At 35.3% G+C, this 24,151-nt stretch overlaps 3 protein-coding genes across 4 annotated transcripts; 1 reads left to right on the top strand and 2 right to left on the bottom strand.

Annotated features, from left to right (window-relative positions):
- Positions 1-4,792: 4,792 nt before the first annotated feature.
- Positions 4,793-6,689, bottom strand: LOC122275520 (transcription factor ORG2-like). The gene is made up of 3 exons (XM_043084621.1): positions 6,318-6,689; positions 5,843-6,208; positions 4,793-5,369 (listed from the first exon to the last, which is right to left on the bottom strand). The coding sequence occupies exons 1-3, from the start codon at positions 6,618-6,620 to the stop codon at positions 5,283-5,285; spliced, it is 756 nt and encodes a 251-aa protein (XP_042940555.1). The 5' UTR covers positions 6,621-6,689; the 3' UTR covers positions 4,793-5,282.
- Positions 6,690-9,256: 2,567 nt separating this feature from the next.
- Positions 9,257-20,928, bottom strand: LOC122277525 (nucleolar protein 10). 2 transcript variants are annotated; one of them, XM_043087539.1, is made up of 17 exons: positions 20,627-20,766; positions 19,797-19,970; positions 19,560-19,658; positions 19,319-19,410; positions 18,314-18,414; positions 16,531-16,621; positions 15,805-15,863; positions 15,546-15,666; positions 14,946-15,014; positions 13,783-13,835; positions 13,573-13,681; positions 12,848-13,018; positions 12,591-12,749; positions 11,923-12,015; positions 10,721-10,903; positions 10,059-10,267; positions 9,257-9,838 (listed from the first exon to the last, which is right to left on the bottom strand). In XM_043087539.1, the coding sequence occupies exons 3-17, from the start codon at positions 19,651-19,653 to the stop codon at positions 9,472-9,474; spliced, it is 1,971 nt and encodes a 656-aa protein (XP_042943473.1). In that variant the 5' UTR covers positions 19,654-19,658; positions 19,797-19,970; positions 20,627-20,766; the 3' UTR covers positions 9,257-9,471. The 2 variants fall into 2 exon arrangements, with proteins under 2 accessions (XP_042943473.1, XP_042943472.1); XM_043087538.1 differs by lacking the exon at positions 19,797-19,970 and having other exon boundaries at positions 20,627-20,928.
- A 254-nt stretch (positions 20,929-21,182) lies between these two features.
- LOC122277526 (ribosomal RNA small subunit methyltransferase nep-1) lies at positions 21,183-24,092 on the top strand. Its single transcript, XM_043087540.1, has 7 exons — positions 21,183-21,549; positions 21,869-21,961; positions 22,223-22,367; positions 22,454-22,564; positions 22,647-22,729; positions 22,819-22,876; positions 23,707-24,092. The coding sequence occupies exons 1-7, from the start codon at positions 21,259-21,261 to the stop codon at positions 23,784-23,786; spliced, it is 861 nt and encodes a 286-aa protein (XP_042943474.1). The 5' UTR covers positions 21,183-21,258; the 3' UTR covers positions 23,787-24,092.
- The last annotated feature ends 59 nt before the right edge of the window (positions 24,093-24,151 follow it).

The raw sequence follows: 24,151 nt of genomic DNA, 5'->3' as shown, positions 1-24,151 counted from the left end.
CCATGATGGATGTCGGGCTAAAATAACTAAACATAATCAAGCCCTGCATCGGACGATGGATGCCTCTCTTTTCCGATCACATGCCACCGTAGATCGAGTTCATGCGTCTTCGTCGTCATCCTCCATTGCCAACATGATGAAGTGTACGTACGGCAGAGGCCAGAGAGAGGAAAGACGAGAGAGGGCCGATTGAGAAAAGAGTGCAACAAAAAAGAGTTTTCGAGGTAATTAGCAAAGCAGATTGAGAACTTTTAAAGAGTATTAATTTGTATAGGTGAGCGAGGTGGAGTCGTTACCGGTTCAAGTCGTTACCAGTCATGATCGTCAGACCCCATTCTTTTTATGTCTTGGTTCAGCCAACCCATGGAAACGTACGTACATTTTCATTGCAAAAATTAATGACTTTGTGATTATTCAAATCCTAGGGCCCATTCTAAAAAGAAGAAAAGAAACTGGTAGCCTTTTGGTGGATGTCAGAGGTTGTTTTACTGAGAAAAATGAGGGCGAAAAATGATGATAGGAAAAAGATCGTGAAGGGATCGAATTAAAGATCGGGTTGGTATGGAATCGTAGATGATAATTAATTATTTTAGGAAATATTTAGTTACTCTTTTTTCTTTATTTTTTCATGCATGCGCTGGTGATAAAATAATAATAATAATAATAATAATTATAATCGGTATCGTATAATTATTATTTTTTAAATAAATAAATATAAAATTTACATAAAAAATTTTAATTTTTTAATAATAAACTCTAATCTTTTTTAAAATAACTATAAATATAACATTTCTCAAAGTATAATATTCGTTCTTTAGAATTAGCTTGCCAATTAAAGTCTATTATTGTAAACGATTGTTATTACTTGCAAGCATTAAAGTCATGATGGGTAAGAAGGCTATATGTAGGATCCATTTTTCCTCTTTCTTAATTTTAAAAAAATATTTTAATCATAAAAAATTTCACATAATAAGTTTAGAATTTTATTTATTTTATTTTTTAAAATTATGGCATCCTAAATGGGGGCATACATGTATAGATTACACAGTTTGAGATAACAGTCTTTAATCTCTCGAAACCTATGTTGTTGTAGATGGGATTGGAATTTAGGTGTGTTACTAATAGATCTTTCCAGCTTATTTAAAAGTACTGAAACTAAAATGGTATTTGGATTCGCATTCCCTAATTCAAGATTATATAACGATGGAGTTCAAATTATATATACCACAATATATATATATATATATATATATATATATATATATAATCTCTTTAAAGAAAAGAGACTATGTATGATTAGATTTGAGAGTACGTACTCATAATTCCAGCCACAAAAAGGCGAGCAATATTGTATTAAATATCACTCCCGTTTGTGATCTGGGTTTAACTTTTTCCTCGAAAATCTCGGCATTTTTACTGATCAAAGTTATCAGTGTGGAATATCATGTGAATCTCAACCAAATCTATGAACTTTGACTTCTCTGATCTAATTAACTTTTTTAAAGAGACTATCAAATCTCATGAATACGTACGTACGTTATGATGACACCTTAATTATAAACATTACGAGTTTCATTCTAATTAGGATTTTCCTCATCTAAATCCTCTAATCGAAGTACGTACCCCATTTTCTCTAATATTTATAAGTCACTGGACGACTGTTCGAATCGATCGTTTGGCTAATCGATCATTATCGTAAGATGAATCATTTTAATCACATATCTTATTGTACTGAGACATCTTGAATTAATTAAGTTAGCGATTTACATCTCAGTTCATGTCGAATATTATAAGACTTTTGTCATTATTCTTTTCATACGGTAAAAAGGAGTCCTCTGTAAAAAAGAGGCCTCTCTCTTTCCCAACAAAAAAAAAAAAAAGAACCGTAATTGCTATGCTCTCGTGTACATGAGTTTCTTCTGAGAAGAAATAGTGAAATTAAGAATCTTCCTAACCGGCCGGGCGGGGACCCATTTTTAGCCCAAATTCTCGTGTAATTACTTAATGCCAAAATCGTGTCACTGCGCAAAATTCATTTGCATTAGGCGTTGGCTAGCTAGCGTCCGTGGAGTAAAATGACAGGAGAATCCCCCCTTTGAGAAAACAAGTTCTTTCAAACTCATTAGTATATATTTTATGTGCTGATTCCATGCATGCAATTAGTAAGCAAATAGGAAGCTTATATAACATATTCATGCAAGTCATTAGAATCACTGCATCAGCCACTTGAAAAAGAATGAAAGCAACTACGTCTAGTCCCACATCTAAGAGCTAGCATTAGGTCGATCGATCTAACGAGGCCGAACATCCCCCCTTGACGATTTAAGTTCAGCAGGACCACATCCTAATTAATAGCAAACAAATTCAAGCACTCATGTACTCGGCCGTACATATTGGTGGTGATCATGATGTGAATAAGTGGAAGTAATGCCTGTGGCTGTGGTAGGTCCTGCATGCGGATGTACGTTGCTTGTTATAATTAATTAGGAGCCATATGCTTGCAACTACTGTTGCCAATCAATTAAGAGCCGTCTGGCCTATTCAACAAATGATAAAGATACCACCGGTACGAAAGAAACTTTCACCGGCCAATTACTTAATAATTTTCCTAATTTTTTTTAACTTTAATTTTGATGTATTTAAATTAATTTTAAAAAAATATCATTTTATTATGAAGTTATGTATATAATATATATAGTTATGAAATGATTAACGTTTTCATCAACTCTAGCTCATCCATATTCATGCATGCATGCACGGACCAACGTCGGTCATGCAAACAATATATTGTCTCTCGTGTTGCTGCAGCTAGCTACCGGCCTATGCATAACTCGGAAAAGGGCAACCCAGATCTGAGATGATTTGTACATGACCTATTTTAATTTGTTACATTTAACGTAACTCTATCTAAATTTAGGTACTGACATTGACATGTCTAAGGAAAGTAGGGGGAATCTGATTTTGACAAGTTTAATTTCACCTTAATTTTCACTCTTAACTTCATCATAATAACTGATCTTTTCGCATGATGATCAACGCATGACCGTTCTCACTAATGTATTTCTTTATTTTATTATTTTATTGTCCCTTAAAAGTACCAAACTAAGGCGTTTTATAATCTTAATTCGGGCCTGAGTTAAAAACAATGTTCCGGCTCTAACGACAGCTAGGCTGTCATGAGATCCGATTGGTCGATGTTTCTATACCGGGTATGAAAGATCAGGAATAATTGGACACATGAAATACGATTCCTCCATTAATTTCAAGGCAAATGATGATGCTATATATCTTCTTTTTAATTGACATGAAAGTTTTTGTCCCTCCATTCATGATATGCGCTCAAGAAATCTACGAGAGGGATAAATCTATGAGAAAGATTCATGATATTTTTATCCGAAAAGGGCATCCCACAAACAATCAAAAAGGGCATCCAATAGAGATGCTCAGGACCCTATTGACAATTATATTGAGGTTAACCGAAGTTGATATACGACCTGTCTTCATGCAAGAGATGCATGCATCTCTCCCTATCTTTCTCTCCCGTCCGGGGCCCGCGTATGTAAAGATAGTACTACGTACAGAGAGCTAAGAAGCTTCGAGAGGAAAGAAAGAAATTAACAAGTCGGTCGAGTTCCATTGTTTTCAGGCCCCTTTGCTTTTGACAATCACAGCTTTCTGCATGGTGACATAAGTCTAAGATCTCTAACGTACTGCAGATTGTCTTTTTTGGTTTTTACGGTTTCACCCAACACATTTTTCTACGGTTTTTTTATATTTTTAAAAGTAAAAACCGACCAACTTCTTTCATTCCAGTAGTAGGACATTGCTTTTACAACTTCAGTTCTGTGGGCAACCCAGATTGGGTTTTACTCCAACTCCAAGTACTTCAAATATGTGTATGCGTGTCTCTGACATCTTTTCCTTTCTTTTTATAGGGAAAGAATAAAAAAGGCAATTCGTAACGTTACTGCGTACAAAATGTGAGTTTCACTACTTAACTCTCACTTGAAAATGAAAGGGGGAGAAAATGTCCGCATCGCAAAAGGGAGGATTTATTACTCCATGTATAATAACGGGTAACCTAGCTCTAAACCCAGTTGAAAATGAATGGAATAGCAAATCTTATGATCATGATTGCACAAGGCAGGCTGCAGGGCCTTCAAATTCAACACAAAGATCATATCTTTTCTCACCTTTTCACAATAATCGACAGGAGAATCTCTTATACCGGTGGTAATTTATCGATGTTGCGGCTTTAGTTTCTACGACACTAAAGTCTTCCTTTGCACGTTTGAATTTCTGTCGGGCTCTCGCTTTGTTGGCAACGTCCATCTTTTCTTTCCGTGACTCTGCCGACTGTCCACACTTTACTATCAATAGCAAAGTATCAATGGAAATCGCTCTCAGTCTCAGTCTCTCCTTTTCTCATATAAATAACAGCAAGCACATTTTTGCATCTAGGTGTTTCAAAAACGCAAACTAATTCCATCGGAGAAAAATAGGAATTGAAAAGTCGTGTCCGAACTCCGTATGTGGATAAACTTTGGCCCACCAAGAATGGATCTTGGCCCAATCAAACCATTTCCCAAGAGGCTTCTCTTGATCCTTCCGGGTCCCACTAGAACCCTCTTCATCAACCCTCCAACGAATTTCGGGGCCAGATAGAAGAATGGACCTAAAATTTGTGGTTCAAAACGATGTATATAATCGGAATCCTTTGAATCCCGGATCATATCACCTACAATTTGTTGAGAATGGTATTAATTTTTGTTTTCGCAGATTCAATAAAAGCATATCATAATTAGCTGACTTGATTAATGTAACTTTACAATAAAAATAAATCTACTTTACAATATAAATCATTTTGAAATTTAACGTATTACATCAAAATACATCCGTTTATGGTTTACTCTTATGAAATCCCTGTGACTAAAGCATTTCTATGTTAAAATTCCTGTATTTAGAATGGCAAAGCTAGTCATCATGATTCAATGCTTATGCCAGGCCCAGCTCAACCTGTTTGATCGATCATTGGCAACTATAGGATTACATACAACCACACCACAAATCTTTCCTTTCGAAGGGAAGAGATACTGCGTTTTAGAAAAATAGGCCATGCATGCATGCCAAGTTTCCGGCCTATAATTTGTTTATCGATCGGTTAATGTTTCTGCACAGGTGCACTCCTTCACAGCTTGCTTCTATGCACGGCCAGTTGTCTGGTTAAAATATCTAGAGCACTAATACATCGAATCACATTACTACTTAGCACTTCAGCGGTTTCAGGGAAATGGAGCTTCTCTCTTATCATACAGGGACATGAGTTTCTCACTCAGAATCTCGCACTCCAATCTTTGATTTCTTTCTCCCTGTAAAACCCAATGCAGAATAAAAAGGCATTAGAACAGACTATTGTGTGACTAGATTAATTAATAATGCAGTAGACTATTCCCTATAAGAAGAAGGTTTTTGCATGATTTTGAGAAGAATTCTGAAGAGAGATTTGAACTTATAAAGCTCTGCAATTTTTCTCCTATATATAAAGTAACAAGATTAATATATTAAGATTTGACTTTTTCTTTCTATATCCATATTTCCCTTTCTTCTACTTTTCCCAAGAGGAATTAATTCTGAAGAGAGATTTGAACTTATAAAGCTCTGCAATTTTTCTCCTATATATAAAGTAACAAGATTAATATATTAAGATTTGACTTTTTCTTTCTATATCCATATTTACCTTTCTTCTACTTTTCCCAAGAGGAATTTGAGTGCTCTTGTACATGAGGATGCTGACAACTGAGAAAGAAAAAGCAAGAGATCGACAGTAAAAAGAACGAATTACCTGAAGATGAAGACCATAAAAGACCCTCCCTCCAAAGGACTCAAAGGATGACACATTTAGTAGTAGAACTCCAACCTCCTCTAAACTGAGAAGGATCTCAGATAATGGAGTATCATTGATCTTACTAGTGGATATTTGTATCATAACTTCCGTATCATTAAGTCGACTTGCTGAAACAGTAGACAAAGAACTCCGAGCAATAGTTTTAGGTTGGTTGATCTGTTGATGTTGAGTTTCAATGTCTGCTTGACTAGAAATCATTGATAAAAGCTCTTCCTTGTTTTGAATCAGTCCCACCACTTGCTTCTGTAGCTCTGGTATGTATTTTAGCACCCGCGAAACCGTGGTCGGAATGCTTAGTTTCTTCTGTAACAATATCATTAAAACTGTAAAAATTAGCAATATGTAAAGGGAGTTCAAAATGAAAATATATATATGGTGATTTGAAATCTGTTTAGAAAGGGGGGATTAGTACCATCTGATCTGCCTCTGGAAGCAGCGAACGGAGAGAGGAGTACAAACCGTTCATCTTCTTGCGCCGATCACGCTCACTAGCATTGTGGTTAAACTTCTTAACCATTTTTGGGTCACCACTAACTGTTGCTGGGTCATCAAGACCGACTTGTACGGTCTCGTAGGAAAGGAAATGAAGAGCAGACTCTAATGTATCGTTGTCTCTGTGGACATAGTTCTGGTGATCTTGCCTTATGGAATATTGGTCGAAGTAAGATGATGATCCATTGTTGGAAAGCCAACTAGGTGGTGTTAACGCTAACATGATGGGAGTAGTTGGCTGGCAGTAGTTTTGAGACCACTTCAATTTAACATAAAAGTGAGATGATCATAGATTATATATGTATTTATACTTAGAGCCACATGGCCATTGGTTAAATATTATTCCCTTTATTGTGGAAATTTTAATAAGATTTGTTCGCTTTCCCTTTGAAAATTACAAGTTAGTTGATAAAACATTCGATGATTAAGAAAGAATGGTATCTTCTCACCTTCATCAGTGTTCATACTACGTGTCTATATGTACATACGTTCGTCGTGTGCATCAAGTATATATAGTCTATTCTCTTTTACACATAATTAAACTCCATTTTATTATATATACAATCCCCCCCCCCAAAAAAAAAAGAAATTGCAAGCCAACACACTTTAACAGTACTCTTGAAATAAACATTTATGAAATCTTTTTTCCCTCTCGTTTGGCTGAAATCTTCGCCTATCATCATACTAATAAATATGTATAGTTGATTGCTCTGTCATGATAGAACAGTATATATATAATATGAAAGCTTTTGCAATAAGACGGTCGGCTTTAATTCACAGTAATATATATTTATCATATCTATATCGTTAGGATATGCCTTCTGAAACTTCTATAATATTAAATAACTTAGATTTTGGCCTTATCCATATACTAGACTATGTCATCTAAAAAAATATACAAATGAGTGAATGAAAAAGGAGAGGAGGAGAAAGAAGAAGTTCAACGACTTGACGTCTACTAGCTAGTAGTTAATTCCATATATTTCATCCACTTGCTCTACAATGCTACTTAAAGCAGAGAGAGAATAAAAAAAGAGAGAGAGCTTTGCCGAATTTGGAGATATAAACTGCACGAGCATGCGCGAGCCCCAAGTTGGCTTACTACACACATGCACGCGCATAAGGGTGACAAACCGCGTAGGAGCACACGTTATTCTCAACGCGCATAAGGGTGACAAACTGCGTGGGAGCACACGTTATTCTCAACCCTCACTTAGGGCTCCCAAGCTTATGGAAAAATCTAGTTGTAAATATAATTATACATTAATATCTATACCAATCTATTGTGATTAGTCAAAAAGTAGATTTTATTAAAAACAGTATTAATTTAAATTTTAAATATGAAAAAATCAGTATTGATATGTAAAACCCCAAGCTTATTGTCAAACAACCACCCAACCATCGCACTCTTCTCACATATTCTCTCTATATACTTCCATCATAAGGATGTGCATGAATTTTTAAGAAAAAATCAATATTTTTTTTAAAATTAGCTGCAAATTTCACTACCTACCTCTATAGAATTTTGATAGAAACGCAATCCAATTGGAAAATACTAAGGCCACTGCTAGCCAATTTTTTTTCTTAATGATTAAGAAAAAATTATTTAATAATATTATAAACTTTTATATTTTTTAAAAATATTTAAAAGTATTAAAAAATGATTTGAAAAGAAAACAAAAAAAAAAAAATTTGCCTAACGGTGGCTCCCACCAGTGGTGCGTGAAGCACCATCCCGGTCCAATTATCATATTTTATTCTAAACAACTTATATTAATATTATGGTTATTTTCGTTATTTTAAATAATAGTTGTAGTGTTTGGAAATTAATGTAGTTAATGAAAAATTAATGTTCTAATTGAAAACTTAGAAATTATTCATATACAAAGCGATTTCCATTGTTTAGTAATTTTACTAATTGTCTAGAAATGGACTTCAAATTAAGCCAAATTTTGAACATGTTGAACAAGCCAACTCAATTTAAGTATGATGACTATTATAGCCATAAAGAGATTGCACAAAAATAATCTTATAAATTGACGTAATTTTATGAAATCTATTAGATTTACTTTACAATAAAACTAACTTTATAATCTGACGAATAACATGAAAACATATCAGTTTTTATAATTACTTTTGTATAATCCATTTGTAGCTAAAAAATTTCTCTTTAAATATTACTAAAAATCCATTCCGGAGAAGCAACCATAATTTCAAGGCATGCTTATCCATTCAAAAAGAAAATCCGATGTAGTTGAAATAACTAAATAAATGGCTTGCTCAATCGAAGGAAAATCAGTGCTGCTTGATCAATTTATAAGGATTTAAATTTTATCCATTTTCTTTTTTAAATTGTTGGAATATTTAAAATCCGATATATCTCCTAAGCTTCTTTTTTGCCATACAAATATTTATTTAATCAATTTTTTTTTTTAAATATTAAAACAACAAACCAGATTTAGCATATTTAACATACTAATAAAGAGGGTAAAGGCTTGAGGTTGTGCCCAAGTCTTGTTGGGTTCGCATTTGGTTACCAAACTCACCTCAAGTCATCTTATCTAATCATTACGATTTTTTAACTTTTAATACAAAATATAATAAACAATTCAAATTTTTCAAATTTTAAAATAATAATAATATTAAAAAATAATATTCTATTAATATTTTATTCAACTTTTAATTTTTATCTCAACTCAACTCATTATCCAAACTGGGACCAAAGCTAGGATGGGCCTACGAGGTAAATGTCTCACTTATTGATGTTCTGTTCAAATCAAGGCCCAAGGACTCAGCGTATACTGCCTATGGAAGATCAGAATCACAGCTGCGTAGAGGGAGAGGGTGGAGACTCGAGAGTACAAAACTTTCCTTATATAACAAAAAAGACTATTCCATAACTTAAATAAATGCTGAAAAGAAACAAAAAACAGCAAAACCCAATCAGCTCATAGATTCACTCACCCTACTACTTGCCTCGTGAAATTAGCAATGCTTATCATCACCATAATCAAGTGGACCAACCCAGACCAGATGAAGTGAGAGGAAATTCACAAAGAAATGGAAAGACACATTTACCAACGGCCTCTTCTGCCTCTGCCAGGATTTCTTCCTCTCCCTCTCCCTCTCCCTCTCCCTCTCCCTCGGCCTCCGAATCTAGATGCATCTGGTTTAAGCCCCAATGACTGAACTCCTCGTTTCTTCCCACGTTGCCGTTCTTTGTCCTCGTCGTCTTCCTTGTACCTGGCTGAGCTTCTGGAAGTGAATGAAATCTCTCGTGATCCTCCTGGTCCAAACTTAACGTCACTTGGGATACCAGAAGGCTGACCATCATCTTTCAGAGCTGCTACCCTCTCTCCAATGGGAAGCAAGTCCTCCCTCGCAAGTGATACATCGCTCCAGAATGCCTCTGCATGTCGCTCATCCTTAACTTCATACAATCTACAATTTCCAAAATAGAAAAGAAGAATCCGGTTAGTATACAGGTTTCCAAGTTTTCACCCTTGATAAATATAATGAAGGATATGAGCACCCTAGTTTAAAACCCTCCAACGCTCACCCAATAGGGAAAACCATGCTTGGAAATCCACATTTCAGTGTCTGATACCAGTAAGAAACAGCAAGTATAAAATTCAATAAGTCTATGGCTACAAAGCCTCACCTTGGAACTTGTGCTTTGTTCTTTGCTTTACTCTTGTCATTGCCAAGTTCGCCTTCTGATGATTGAGATGCTGCTGAGGCATCGGAATCGCTTAAATCTTCATCCTCCATTACACGTTCAAAATGTTCCTCCACCAGAGATGGTTGCTTAATGGAAGACACAGGATGTAACGACAGATACTCGTAGGAGGACTCGTCAATTTCAAATTCCTGGATGTAAAAATTAGGAAGGAAATGAATTGAATCAGTCCAGTGATTCAGAAAGCATCCAAAGAGAGTGGTTCATGAGTAGCCCTAACAATAAAATTGAACGATCAATTTCACATGTAAATCGGGCTACACTAGAATAGATTACTGTTTTTACCACCCAAAGTTCTAGATGGGGTTTAGATGTTGGAACATTTCAATAAAACAGTAAAAGCACTCCACTAAAATACCAAAATCTGGACAAAATGATCTACCTATATATGTCCATATGTTTACGATCTATTAAAACATACTTAACTAACAGATTTCTATCCCGTGATCCTGTTACTACCAAGCTCAAGGAACAAGAATTTTCTTAACAAAAGAGGTAAGACAAAATATGACAAAAATTATATAAAAACTGAGAAACGAAAGGAAAACAAGAAAGTGCACTACCATATGATCGCATTATCATACCTTGTTTCTAAACATAGCTGCAAACCGCTCATCTTCAAGAACCTCACTGCCAAGTCCTTTCTTTTTCTTTGATGGCTTTTTAGTATCATTGTCATCAGCATCTTTCTTTTCATTTTCCGCTTCCTCACCTTCAAGAATACGAGCTGCAAGATCCCGGTTAACCTTGGGTAACTTCCTCCTAATCTGCAGGAATATAAACATAAAGAGGCCAGAAATGAAAGGCATTAGAAATCAGAAATAAGAATTAACCCATCTAATCCAATTCGGAAACGATACGAGAGTGCATGATAAACTTGATGTCAATAAACATCTCATAACCTAATAGCACCAAAACTGGAATAAATGAAGAGTATTTAAGTTGCAATGCTCTAATTGCCAAAAGGCATAAAAAAAGCAAATGAAATTAGCAATTCTAAAAATTCATTTGCATTTCTAAAACATCCATTTCATCCAGTCCATTATAAAATGCCAAGTTCTCATTTACCCCCACTCTGTTCATTCTGCTGATCAAAGGAAGCACTGGCAACACAAAACCAAAATGCTATGTCCATTATCATCAGGATTAAATGAATGGCAAATGGTAATCAGCCACTCTTTTCACAAATGATAGCAAGCTAGCAACAATTGTAATCACATTCTTCCTTAGTATTTAAGTGTAGGACAAAGTCCATATTTCATCAAAGGGAGTAATATACAATGTAAGTTTATGGCCATAAGAAATTATAGTCACCTTGTCTAAAAATAGTCTATAGTGGAAAAGAACAAAACGAGAGGAAGAAGTGAAGAAAGATATAAATCAAATCTATAAAAATAGGTGACATGAGTTCATGTTCATAGTGAGATGACACTTTTTTTAATGGAGATTTTATTAAAAAAGGGAAAATGCATAGCCCAAGTACAAAGGTAGGTCATGGCAAGAGGACACTAACAAAGTCAAATTAGAAATTTCTTGCAGTAGACAAGGGAGAAAAGCACAGGTACTTAAAACTCTTCCTGAAAACCAAATCCTCAAGGTAACAGAAGAGTTGCATAAGTATACCACTGCATTAATTTAAGAATAATGCTATAACCATGTGATTACACCATGTTACAGCCTACATATTGTATTGGTAAATATGCAAAGCAAGAGGGGTACAGTCAGAATTTTTTTTTAATGAATATACAGTCAAAGAAAATTACTCAAATATTAGATGATAACTCACCGTAATTCGAGATGCACGTTCATTTTCAAATTTCTCTCTCTTCCGCTGTTCTACGTAAGCATCATACGCAAAAGGATCTGCCAGTGCTTTTGCCTGCAGGAGTAAAAACCATTAGAACTGCATATTTACATGCAGATTATCCAGAAAGTCCAATCTAATAACTATAGTTCCATATTGAGCATAGAACCATTTTTTTCTCTAGCACAAATAGGTCCTAAACCCACGGCGCTCAACCAGTTCTTAGGGGAGGAGGAAGTATCGTTTGAGTTAAACAAATATCAAGATGTAAATCTTCTCGATCAATATTTAAATTATAGATATATTAATCTCAAAGTTCTAGAATGTTGACATGTAGATCTCTTTTTCCACTGGTCTTGACATCACTAAGAAACAAGTTATAGCCCATATAAAAACCACAAAAGACACTAAGTTTTTATTATCTGAAACGTGTCAGATGACCTAATTTTCTGTATTCCATTTATGTCCCTTTATTTGCTTGGCACACAAATTGTTTTGCTACATATGTTTCTTATAAGACAAACCATAAACCATTGGATGGAAAAGAAAACATTAAAAAAATATCAATTTTGTTTAAAAAAACAGGACATAGCATCTTCCATTAAAAACTAGGAATGGATACAAAATTTAAAAAAAAAAAAAAATCTTACCTTTTTGTACAGCCGATAATCAATAAAAAACCCATGCATGTAGGCTCGTACAAGATTTGTTCCAATTAGATTAGTCAGTTTCAACTTCTCAAGGTCTTCTTTTGTCAAAAACTTGAAATTATCATATATGGTTGTTTGTGCACCCTCTTCGAGCTCTTCCTGCAAGAAATCAGACAACATCACCAATATACACCAAGATCTCTAACATGATTGATCTAAAGCAATGGTGAACCATATAACATATGCAAAAAACACACCGTTAGATTTTCTAGGTAAGAGCACCACTTTGGAGCAGGTCCAAGAGCTGGTACGAAGTAAGATGGTATCTGGCTGCAGTCTAAAGCCAGCAACATCAACCCACTGCCATCAAATACACAAATATCATTTATAGTGCCAGCCGTCGGTTCAATGCTGGTCATGCCTTCTCCCTAAAAACAATGAAAAAATCAATTAAAAGCTGGGAACTTTATTTTTTTTGATAGGTTGATTAGAAGCTGAGAATATGGACCACACTTTAGCAGGATATGGGTGGGCTCCCTATTAGCCATATCCAAACTATTCAGCTGAACTATATATATATATATTTTTTGATAAGTAGCTGAACTATATATATATAGAGATATATCCACAGGAAAGTAATATAAATACTCATATAGGTGTATAAATGGTACCGGCCAATATGAAAAGGAATAACTGAAAGTGTATTTGAATCATACGAAGAATCCATTGTATGAAAAGGTTTTGACTTTAAGGGTGATTAGCAACTCAAGACTTCCATAAAAACTAAAGACAGATTATAAGAATTTTTTTTCCCCTTTTTGATGGGATCAGATTTTATTCATAACCAATAAAGAGAAACATAGGCAACAACAAGGTACGCAGGGAGTATACTTTGAACACAACTATTAAGAAAGGAAAAAGAGCTTGGAAAACTCGTGAATAATAAAGTTAGTAAACCAAAGTCTTCAGTTCTTCCACTTACTGTTTCAGGGTCCCATATTCTAACTACATGATTATCAGTGGTAATCAGCTTTGGTTGTTCAGAATTTAGAGTACGATGCCACTTAATATCCAATATTGGGCTCCCATACCTATAGAACAATGACATGACTTTCAGCAAGAAATCATTCTCAAGCAAAGTTTTCAGCCCATTGTAAAACAAACACAATAAACAGCATGAGCAAATACTCACATGTGATCCTTCACTCGAATTGGATAAGATGAACGCAAGTCATAGATCAGCACCTGTACTCAATGTGAAGGTAAAATTCATAACTTCAAAATGGCATGGTAGCATATAGATTCAGAGTGAATTTAATATCAAAGCATGAAAACCCGCTCAGTGGACAACAATTTGAAAATTGATAACTTCGACACCAACAACAAAGACAAGTATTTTCATCTTGCAAAATTGGACATTACTCCTATACTTAAGCAGAGGCTTTTGGTAGACAGAGGAGAAGGAAAAATGGTGATACTGCCCTTCATCATAATCATTCTGGCCTGACCAAATTGGCAAAGTCTCACAGATCCCATTGCATCTCCCCTCCCATGTCAATTCACATCTTTCAAAATATTGTTGCAAATTAGCAGCTAAATCCTGGCCCAAATTTTACATATAAATAATGCCCAAAGAAATCCTCAGACAGACCCTGGTACAATCTTCATTTAGTAATTTCTTTATAGTGTCCTCTCCATCTTTTTTTTCACGTCTTCTGAAAGGACACCCCTATTTCACTATACTAATATATGTTCACAGTTTATCTTTTGCATTACTATTTGTCTCAACCTCTACAGTAAGAAGTTTAAGCTTTCAAGTCGTTAATACCTAGTGGTCAAATTTGAGTCGAGTTGTGAAAGAAAAATTAGAATGTAAATATGATTTCAATACAAAAAGATAAACAACATTATCCCTAGTGACATAGAAACTTTCTACCTAAGACAATATAATTAGTGATTAGTCTGAAACCCTATTGTAATCTGGTTAACAATTCAACCCAATACATCAACCTTTGCTTCATACCTCTCTGGCTCCTGCACTTTTATTTTTGTAAGGGGGGGGGGGAAGACTTCACTCACCCCATTAGGTCTCAGAATCTCATTTTAGTCCAGTATAATATCTCATTTCTAAAATCTTCCCTCTGTAAAAGTGGTCCATTTTGAACATCGACACCATATACTGAAACAATATTTATATTTTCAAGCAGATAATTCTTTCCTTCAAGGACCAGAAAGTGTCTGATCAGTGATCAATTTCTTTATTAAAAGGATATTATCAATTGTGAACAATATAAATTATGCCAATTGAAAAAACTAATTATATAATCATCTTACACAGCTAAAATGACATCATACCTTTCCTGTGCTACTTCCTACAGCCAATTGGAAACCTCCATCTCCATCAAACTCCAATGAAGTGACCTCCTATAAATTTATCAAGTATGGTAAGACTTAAGAGACAGTTTCCATTAAAAAGTTCAACTGCCGTGTCATTATCCACAGGAACCTATATGAAAAGTCTGTGGACATCTCTCTTAAAATGGAGAGTGCTGACATACTTATGCCCCATATTCCTCAACCCAAAGCATGAGAGGGATAGAGTGGCATTCATAAATGTCATGGCATCTTCCACAAATATAAAAGAATAAAAAAAAAGTAGAAATGATGGAAGCCCACACTGGACCCATATATAATCTGGAATCCAATAAGCAAATAATACAAGCATAAGTAGCAACTTTAACGGCAAGGATCTGCCCTCCAGACCAAGCAGGTAGTAGTCATCTTGAGAATTCAATTAAACCTAATGGAGTCTATGAAATGTGAATCTCAGTGAACGATTTTCACCAACACTTTCAGGACATGAGAAATCTCCCCACCCCCCCTCTTTTAAAAACATTAAAATCTATTTTACAGAAATTAATATCTGCATCGGAGAATTAGAAGTGGGAGTGCTACCTGGTCAATATCACCAGTAGGTGCAACAGCATCAATTCTACCCACCGAAGATCTCATTCTCATGTCAAAGCATTCTAAAGCCCCATCCTCTCCACCACATGCAACTAGGCCATGAACCTTGCTGAAATTGTAAAATAAAACCACAATATACTTGAACAAGAGCAAATAGACAAATATTTGCTAATTATCAAAACATTCCAATCAATAAAAAAAAACAAAACAAAGTAGGATAAAAAAGATAACAGGATCCATGGACAACCTTCGAGAAACCACATTTATTGCTGGTGATTGTGTGGTAAGGGAAGATAGGAATCGTCCCTGAAAAAATGTCAAAAAATTATTGACAAACTATGACAATGAAGGAGGTGAACAAATTCAACACGTAAAATGAAGTTCAATTCAACTACAAATAACAGAAATAAGTATATCATACAGTGATTGTGGACTCTATGAACTGGTGGAAGCTATTGCTATGCAAAGATTTTTAAAGCATGTAATAAATAGCATGCCAGCATCATTATTAATAAAGATGATTATAGTATTGCTGGAGTATGATCATTTGCCACCCTGAAGTTTCAAAAAGTATCATTTCTCCCTCTTTAGGATTTGTCACATTCTACTTCGCCCATATGTTGCTCAGATACTAACATGAAACACCATAACTTGTTAACTTGTTGCCTTTTCACTGAACAATACATAAACAAATACACAAAGATTGATCCATTTTACCCAACCTTTAATATAAATAAATAATTTTTGTAAATTAAAACATATTCTGAACACGTGAATGTGGTAATCATTTTAATATTTAGCAGTCAATGGCCCTTGGTACAGCATTATAGTGTAGTAACAATGTGTTGCAAATTAGAATTAGAGTAACATCATTAATATAAAAAATCTACACTGTAGTGAAGGTACTAGAAGGGAAAATATTTTTTTCATGTGATTAAAAGATAATACGAGGACATATAGTTAAGCTGATAACCTGTTCTAAATTAATTCTGTACAGATCTGGAGAAGAGGAAGCACAAAGTAAGTCGCAAGACCAGCAATCATAAGCCATACCCCTTCCCATCCTGTTACACAAAGACAGACACAAAAGTTTAACAAATCATGAGATCCAATCAGAAAAATATGTTGCACACAGTCAAGGTCAACTACAACTTTCAGGATATATATTATTAAAGGTACTTTTTCGGTGCGCTCTTTTTATAAGTCTCTTTCCCAAGAGACACCTATTCAGTTCCCATGGCGAAAGATATGGAGGCATAAGGCGCCACCCAAAGCAGCATTTTTTGTGTGGACTACAGCATTGGGTAAGATTCTCACAACTGATAATTTGAGGAAGCGCAGGGTGATCATCACATATTGGTGTTGCATGTGTAGAAAGGGAGGTGAATCGGTGAACCATCTCTTAATACACTGTGAGGTAAAGGCTATGGAATGAGGTACTTGGCAGAATGGACTTGGCCTGGGCTATGCCGGAGACGGTGGTCGGGGTATTGGCCAGTTGGAAAAATATGAGAGGAAATCAACAGATAAAAGCAGTATGGAAGATGATCCATATATGCATCATGTGGTGTCTATGGAGAGAGCGCAATGACAGGACGTTCGAGGACAAAGAGAGATCGTTGGAGGAATTGAAAGTTTTTTTCTTTAGAACTCTTTGTACATGGACCTTAGCGGTTGATTTCAATGGTTTGGGGCTACATGAGTTCCTTATATCCATTGTTCATACCTAGATGTGGTCTCTAATCTTTGTATCAGGCTTTTGCCTTCTTTTGATAATATAATTTATTTTACTTATAAAAAAATATATATATATTATTAAACTTATGTGCAATGTTGAACAAAGGGATCCATAAATATAATTACTGCAACTTTCACGATATATACTTAAGGTTAGAAAGTCCTAATTCGGAAGTCTCAGTGAAGTACTAAGAAGCATCAATATGAATATCAGATACAAACACAATACAACACTATTTTTTTTATATATAAGATTTTATTCAAACTTAGAAAAGGTGCAACCCAACCCATGCACACAGAAGTATACAAGATACACTTTTATGGTACACAAGATATACCTAAGCAATAAAATAAAAAAGGAAAAATCCTGAAAACTCGGTACCAAAAAACTAAAGTATGAGTTGTCCCCCAAAGATAAAGGGTTTTGAGACAAAAGCTTCAACAATGAGTTTCACGATTTTCTTGTTCCTTTTTCTATTTCTAGTTTCGCATTCCTCTTATGTACTTCCTGTAGACTTGGGTTGCGCCCTTTACGTTTATTAATAAAATCTTTTATTACTCACGAAAAATGAGTAGGACATTGAAGAGAGACAATAAACAATTTGGCAAACTTGAAAAAATAGTGAACGAAACAGCAGGCTTTTTGAGGACCAGGAAAGATCTATAGAAGAATTTAGGGGTTTTTTATGGAAGACTTTATTTTTGTGGGCCATGGCTTTAGAGTTCAATGGTCTCAGCTTCCATGATTTCCTTGTAACTTTTTCTAGCTCTTAAAGTGGTGTATTCACATGTATACTCCCAGTGTACCTGGCTTACGCCTTCTTTACATTAATAAAATTTAATATTACTTATCAAAAAAAAAAAAATCTTCAACACAATTTCTTTTCTTTTCTTTTCTTTTTTTTGATAAGTACATATTTGAAACACAATTTCAAGATCTAAAACATATGAAAAAAGAAACAGACAGCATATAATACACATAAATGAGAAGAAATGTACACAAGGCATCAAAATACAACCTTGGAATCCGCAGGCAATGATGTTTTCCATATTTGGCATGTAGACAAACAGAGCGATCAGCACATAAAAATGCTAGCTTTGAATAGTCATCAGCCAGAACCTACATGAACCAGAAAACATTGGCTCAATAATACTTCATACAAGAAAATTGTAAAAGAGAAAAAACAGTAGGATAAGCATAGACTGAAATGAATTATGAATTTCAGAAGGGAAGCATATAACATTTGAAAGAAGATTGCAGTCCACATATCAAGGACCGCACCTATGAGAATAAGATCAAAGGTGTATAAAAATCCAGAAACCAGAAAAAAAGAAAAAAGAAAAAAAAAAGGTAAAACAAAACGGATAAAAGAAAGATGGTTAGAGATATAGATTCTTTAAATGGAGATGAATGAATCCCTTACGTGGAATCATGAGCCAAGACCCAAGATATTGTTGAACCCCATTTACTCCTACAACTGAGCACCTTGGTAGAATTGTGGGGAGTTCCCAAAGATTCAGAGCTTGACTAGGATCTAGGCTCACTTTCTTGGGGAATTTCGCCTACTTGTATTTACGACACGTTTTACAGAAGCTACCATCAAGGTGCAACCTTATGGTCAAAGGGTGAGCTTGGGATAACAGATATCCTAGGTTTGAAACCATACTAGAAGTTTCTCTAAAGTACCTGATACACGGTTATGACAGGATAGATCGTGTATCCAGGGTTAACTTCCCATGGGTGGATCCAAAGGGTCCTACTTTGGTGAGGTTTTACATCATAAAAAAATACCAAGTGAGCTCCCATTTTTTTATTTTTGCAGAAGTTAAGCTTGAGTTGTGCTCTAGCTAACTGGACAGCCTGCCAATTCGAGCCCAATCATCCAAAGCTCAGCTTGACTTGACTCATTTGACCGCACTTCTTAGCCCTCATTAGATACTAAATGTCATATTACAATGTATTGTTAGGAATAAGTATAAAATCTACTGAAGAATGACAGTCTTTAGCAGGCATGTAAAAGTACCTGAAAGTCAATTATCTCTGAATCCAAGTGCCTCTCAAACTTCAATGCCAACTCCCTTAGCTCATACACCTTGACTTGAGGTGGATATATACCTGCATATAAATTATGAACGAGCATTATTTGTATATACAGTAAATTCTTATATCCATTGGATTTATATCCTTTTTTTTTTTTTTTTGGTACATGAAAACAAAGTACTTTCATCTTAAACGACTAAATATAAAAATGAGCTCTAAAGTACCTGATGCAATAAGATACTGCCCATCAGGAGTTGCCTTGATCTTGGTGGTTGCAGTTTCAAACCTTAAATCTTGTATCAAGTCCACCCTTTGCATGTAATCTAACAAAGTAAATGAGAGGAAACAAGAGATCAACACAATTAATGAACACGTTGGCTGTATTAATACTGCATAATATCTTTGCATGATCTATTATACAGGGTAATAAACCCCTAGGGATTGGCTCAAGTGGTAAAGACCTTGGGTTTGGGGGCATGCTTCCCTCAGGTCTAAGGTTCAAATCTCCTTGAGTGCAAACAATCTCTAGGGACCATTGGACTTGAGGATTTTCTCCTTGAATTAACCAAGGTGCACTTGCAAAAAACTCATTGCTAAGAGCCTGTATACCCGCAAGATTATTCAGGACGCCATTTCTGGAAACCCGGTGCCCAAAAAAAAATACAGGGTAATAAGAAAATATGAAGATTAATGAAATTAACATAATCGAACCTATGTTGACCTATGAAGCCATATATTGACCACTTTCAAATATCATAGTCCTATTTAATTTACAGCTATAGACCTGTCATTCAATCCATTTATTTTTTAAATTTTCAACGCCCAACTGGTTTCAGGAATATTCCTTTCAAGCATAAATTTTTTTACGGGTAAAATAAATTTTATTGAATCCAGTAACAAGGAATAGCCCAAGTTGTATATAAGAGAGAACGCATAGTTACAAGTTAGGAGCTAGAAAAGGATACAAAAAAATCATAAAAAAAGACCCCGTTAAAACCTCGAGCAAGCATACATTTTTACCATGGGACTTTTATTTAAATAAGAAACAAAGAAAACGCAAATTACTAGCAATACTCAAAAACCACGAACGCATGAGTCTAGATTTCTCAAATCGAATACGGCGTTCAGGATTTAAGTGAATCTTCTAACTCACATTCCTTTAATCTAAACTATCCAAACATACAAACAAAAATAAATCATGACCAAGAATATAAAGCAACGTGAGAATTAAAGCGGAAAAGAAGATAAATAAATTGGGAAGTAATGGAAAGGGAAGGGGTAGAGGGCTCACTTTTGTCCTTGCGAAGAGCTCGCTGCTTCTTAGGGTCAAGCCAAGAGGCGAGAGAGCGGTTCTGAGATGCCACAGTGTACGTCTTCACCCCATTAATGGAGGTCGACTTGAGGCTGCCTCCTTGGTAAGCCATTATTTTTGCTTGCTTTGCCAAAGAAAAGAGAGCGGTTGGTCTCCGAAAGCGAAAAACCGAGACGTCAGAGGTATAGAGATAGAGGTTTACGAGGGAGACAAGACGGTAGAGAAGAAGAGGAGGGTTTTAGAGACGGTATCAGAAAATTGCGAAGGAGGACAAAGAGAATATAAAATTATGGAAGTAGCTAGGTAGGAAAATTTATATTTTGTCTAAAATACCAGAAATAATTCTAAACAGACCCTAAAAGTTACCCATATTTCGCTCTACTCTACCCTAACATTTTTACTTTTTTACTTTTAGGGAGACACAACTTCGGACTCTCGGAGGGGGCAAAATTAAAACAACACGTTATCTATTGGGCTTGGGTCAGCTTTACTCGGGAGCCCATTAAAACTTCAAAAGGTTGCCCTAATAACTTTCTTTCGTCTCCACAGTCCATTCCCATCCTGTCCCCTCTTACTGGCTCGGAGGTTTGTAGGAAGCAGTAGAAGAAAGGATGGTACGGCCCTATGCGGTGAAGGGGAAGAAGCGGAAGAAGAGGGAAGAGGTATATGACAGAGAAGAAGAAGGAGAAGAACAAGTAGCAGAACAGCCTGTGCAAGATGCAAAGAGAGATGTGATAGAGAAAACAAGTAATAGTGAGGAAGAAGCAGAAGAAGGAAAAGAAAAGGAGGTAGTGAATGAACTTCAGGGTATTCCGATTGCCCCAAGCCACCAAAATGCCGACAAAGCCGGTGTCATCTTCATTCTTGAAAAGGCTTCTTTGGAAGTTGCGAAAGTTGGGAAGGTCAATAAACTATATTCGAGTTGGAATTTGGCTTATACGTAGTAAAATATGGAAATTTGATTTTGGTTGTTGTGGAGGAACTGTATGATGGGGTTTTAGGCTATGAGGCATACTGGTTTAACAGAATGCTTTGGGAACTTTATTGGGTCTTCTTCCAAATTTTTCTTGTTCCCGAAACGATTAAAGTTTCGATTTGGGTTACTTGGAGTAGTATTGTGGGGTTCTAGGTTCTCAGGGCTTATTGCGATTTTTTATGTTTTCCGAATTTCATTGATTTTGTCAACTTTTTCTGTTTTTGTAACTAGTTTTATGTTTACAGAGTTATCAGCTTTTGAACTCAGACGACCACGCCAATTTCTTACGAAAAAATAAAAGAAATCCTGCTGATTACAGGCCTGACATTGTTCATCAGGTTAGTGGACTTTGCATTTCATTGATTGACATTATTCTTCAATCATTGTCATATATTCTATGAAGTTCCCGGCTATATGTTTATTGCCGTGCACTTTGTGCATAGAGTCCCAAAAATTATCCTTCAGATAAGGCAATTGTTTCAAAATTGAGATGACCTGAATTATCATCAAGTCCATTAGCTTTATTTCATGTTATTTTGTTTTTGTTTTTCCTTCTAGTTCGGCTAAGCATAAATGATCCTAAGCATTGTTGTTTTCAGGCTCTGCTAATGATTTTGGATAGCCGAATTAATAAGAGTGGAAGGTTGCGAGCTGTGTATGTGAGAACTGAGAAAGGTGTCCTTATTGAAGTTAAACCCTATGTTCGTATTCCAAGGACATTTAAGCGGTTCGCTGGTATCATGTGTAAGTTCAGTCAGTTTTACCTTACCTGGGCCTATAAATTTGGGAGTATGTTTGCGTTTTGTTTACTATTTTCAGCTACCTTGCAGTGCAGCTGCTACAAAAGCTAAGTATTTCTGCCGTTGGTAAGCGTGAGAAACTTCTGCGTGTGATCAAGAACCCTGTAACCCAGTATCTACCCCTCAACTCTCGCAAAATAGGTAAGATAATGAATGTTGATGAGTTTTTCTGTGTCATCTGCTCCATTACTAGAAACGATGTTTATGTTTTTCTTCAATACAGGACTATCACATAGTTCAGATAAATTGGTTAATATAAACCAATATGTGGCTTCTGCTGTTAGTGATGCTGACATTGTTTTTGTGGTAAGCTTATAATAACTGTAACTTCACACTAACAAAGGCACGCATATCCGACCTGAAAAAATTGTCTCTCTAATACTCTGGGTTTCCAGGTTGGTGCAATGGCCCATGGGAAAATTGAGAAGGAGTATGCAGATGATTTTATATCAAGTATGTCCTGCATTGCTTTCTTTGTCCATCATCACGTTTTTGTATAAATTTCAGCCAAGTTACTTTTTATATGATTACTAGTGTCCTTTCTCCCCCATCAGAAAGAAAAAAAAAAGTTGTGATTGCTAATGTCCTTTCTCCATGTTCTTCAGCATCACTTTTGGTAAATGAATAAATTAATTTATTGTTTTCTTTTAGGTCTCAGTATTCATATTGCTTTAAGAAAACCCACTCCCTATGAAGCATGTCAATAGTGTAGCCTAGGGATAGAAATGCAGCTCATTGCCCTTTAACAGAAGATGTCATCCTTGGGAATTGGGACCCGTGCAACCATCAGGATTCCAGTTCAAGACAAAATTTTAACTGTGTGATGTGCCTATAATAAACATAGCAGAACTTGGGAGAATTTTTACTGTTTTAAACTTCCTACTGAATGCTATAACACATAATACAGCAGAATTAGGGAGAAATTAATTGTGCACAAAGGCATTACTGGGTGAGTAAGAAAATTAGATGTGGCTCATTGGAGTTATTATAATTTTTATCCCCAATTGTACCCTCTAGTTACCTAGCTGAAAGTGTTTTGTTATCACCGTTGTTTTAAAAACATACTTGAGAATTTATGCCTTCAGCTTGAGGTTTATATTTCTTTGTTATTATTGTAATTTGTGCACCGAATGCTTTTTTTCTAAAGTTTTTTTTTTTTTTTTGCAAGTTAAACTTACACCTGTAAATCAATTCATTACAAGAATTTTTCTTTAATCATGAGTTATCCAAAATAAGAATTCTCTCCAAATATTTTTCTGTTTCTAATAAACTCTATTTTGCAGTTTCTGGTTTCCCTCTGAGTGCTGCCTACTGTATTGCGATGATTACAACTGCTCTGGAGACAAAGTATAATATCTTGTGAACCCCTCTATTTTTAACAATATGAAAATATCAACAAAAAAATAAAAAAAATAGCGCTCAGTTGGTTGATTTTCAACGAGTACATGTAAGCCATAGGGGGCATTGCTTTGAGAAACTAGCATTTTGATTTAGGAACTATAAAGTATCTATCAGTTATTGTAAGGTTTGAGGTTGGCGTGGAGAAATTTCGAAATTTATGATTATACTCATTCAGTGTAACCTCTTGCGCAGCGGCTATGATACCACGCTATTGAATTTGGGAATGATCATGTAAATTAATGTTGTCTTGCTGAAAGGCTGTAAACAATTCTCTTTGCAGGATCCTCAGATGAAAATAATATCTATTAAGCGGATAGCCAATCCATT

The sequence above is a fragment of the Carya illinoinensis genome, chromosome 9 (genome assembly GCF_018687715.1).
Source record: "Carya illinoinensis cultivar Pawnee chromosome 9, C.illinoinensisPawnee_v1, whole genome shotgun sequence".
NCBI lineage: Eukaryota > Viridiplantae > Streptophyta > Magnoliopsida > Fagales > Juglandaceae > Carya > Carya illinoinensis.
Note: the sequence above shows the minus strand (reverse complement) of the source record. Positions and strands in the feature narration are given on the sequence as shown.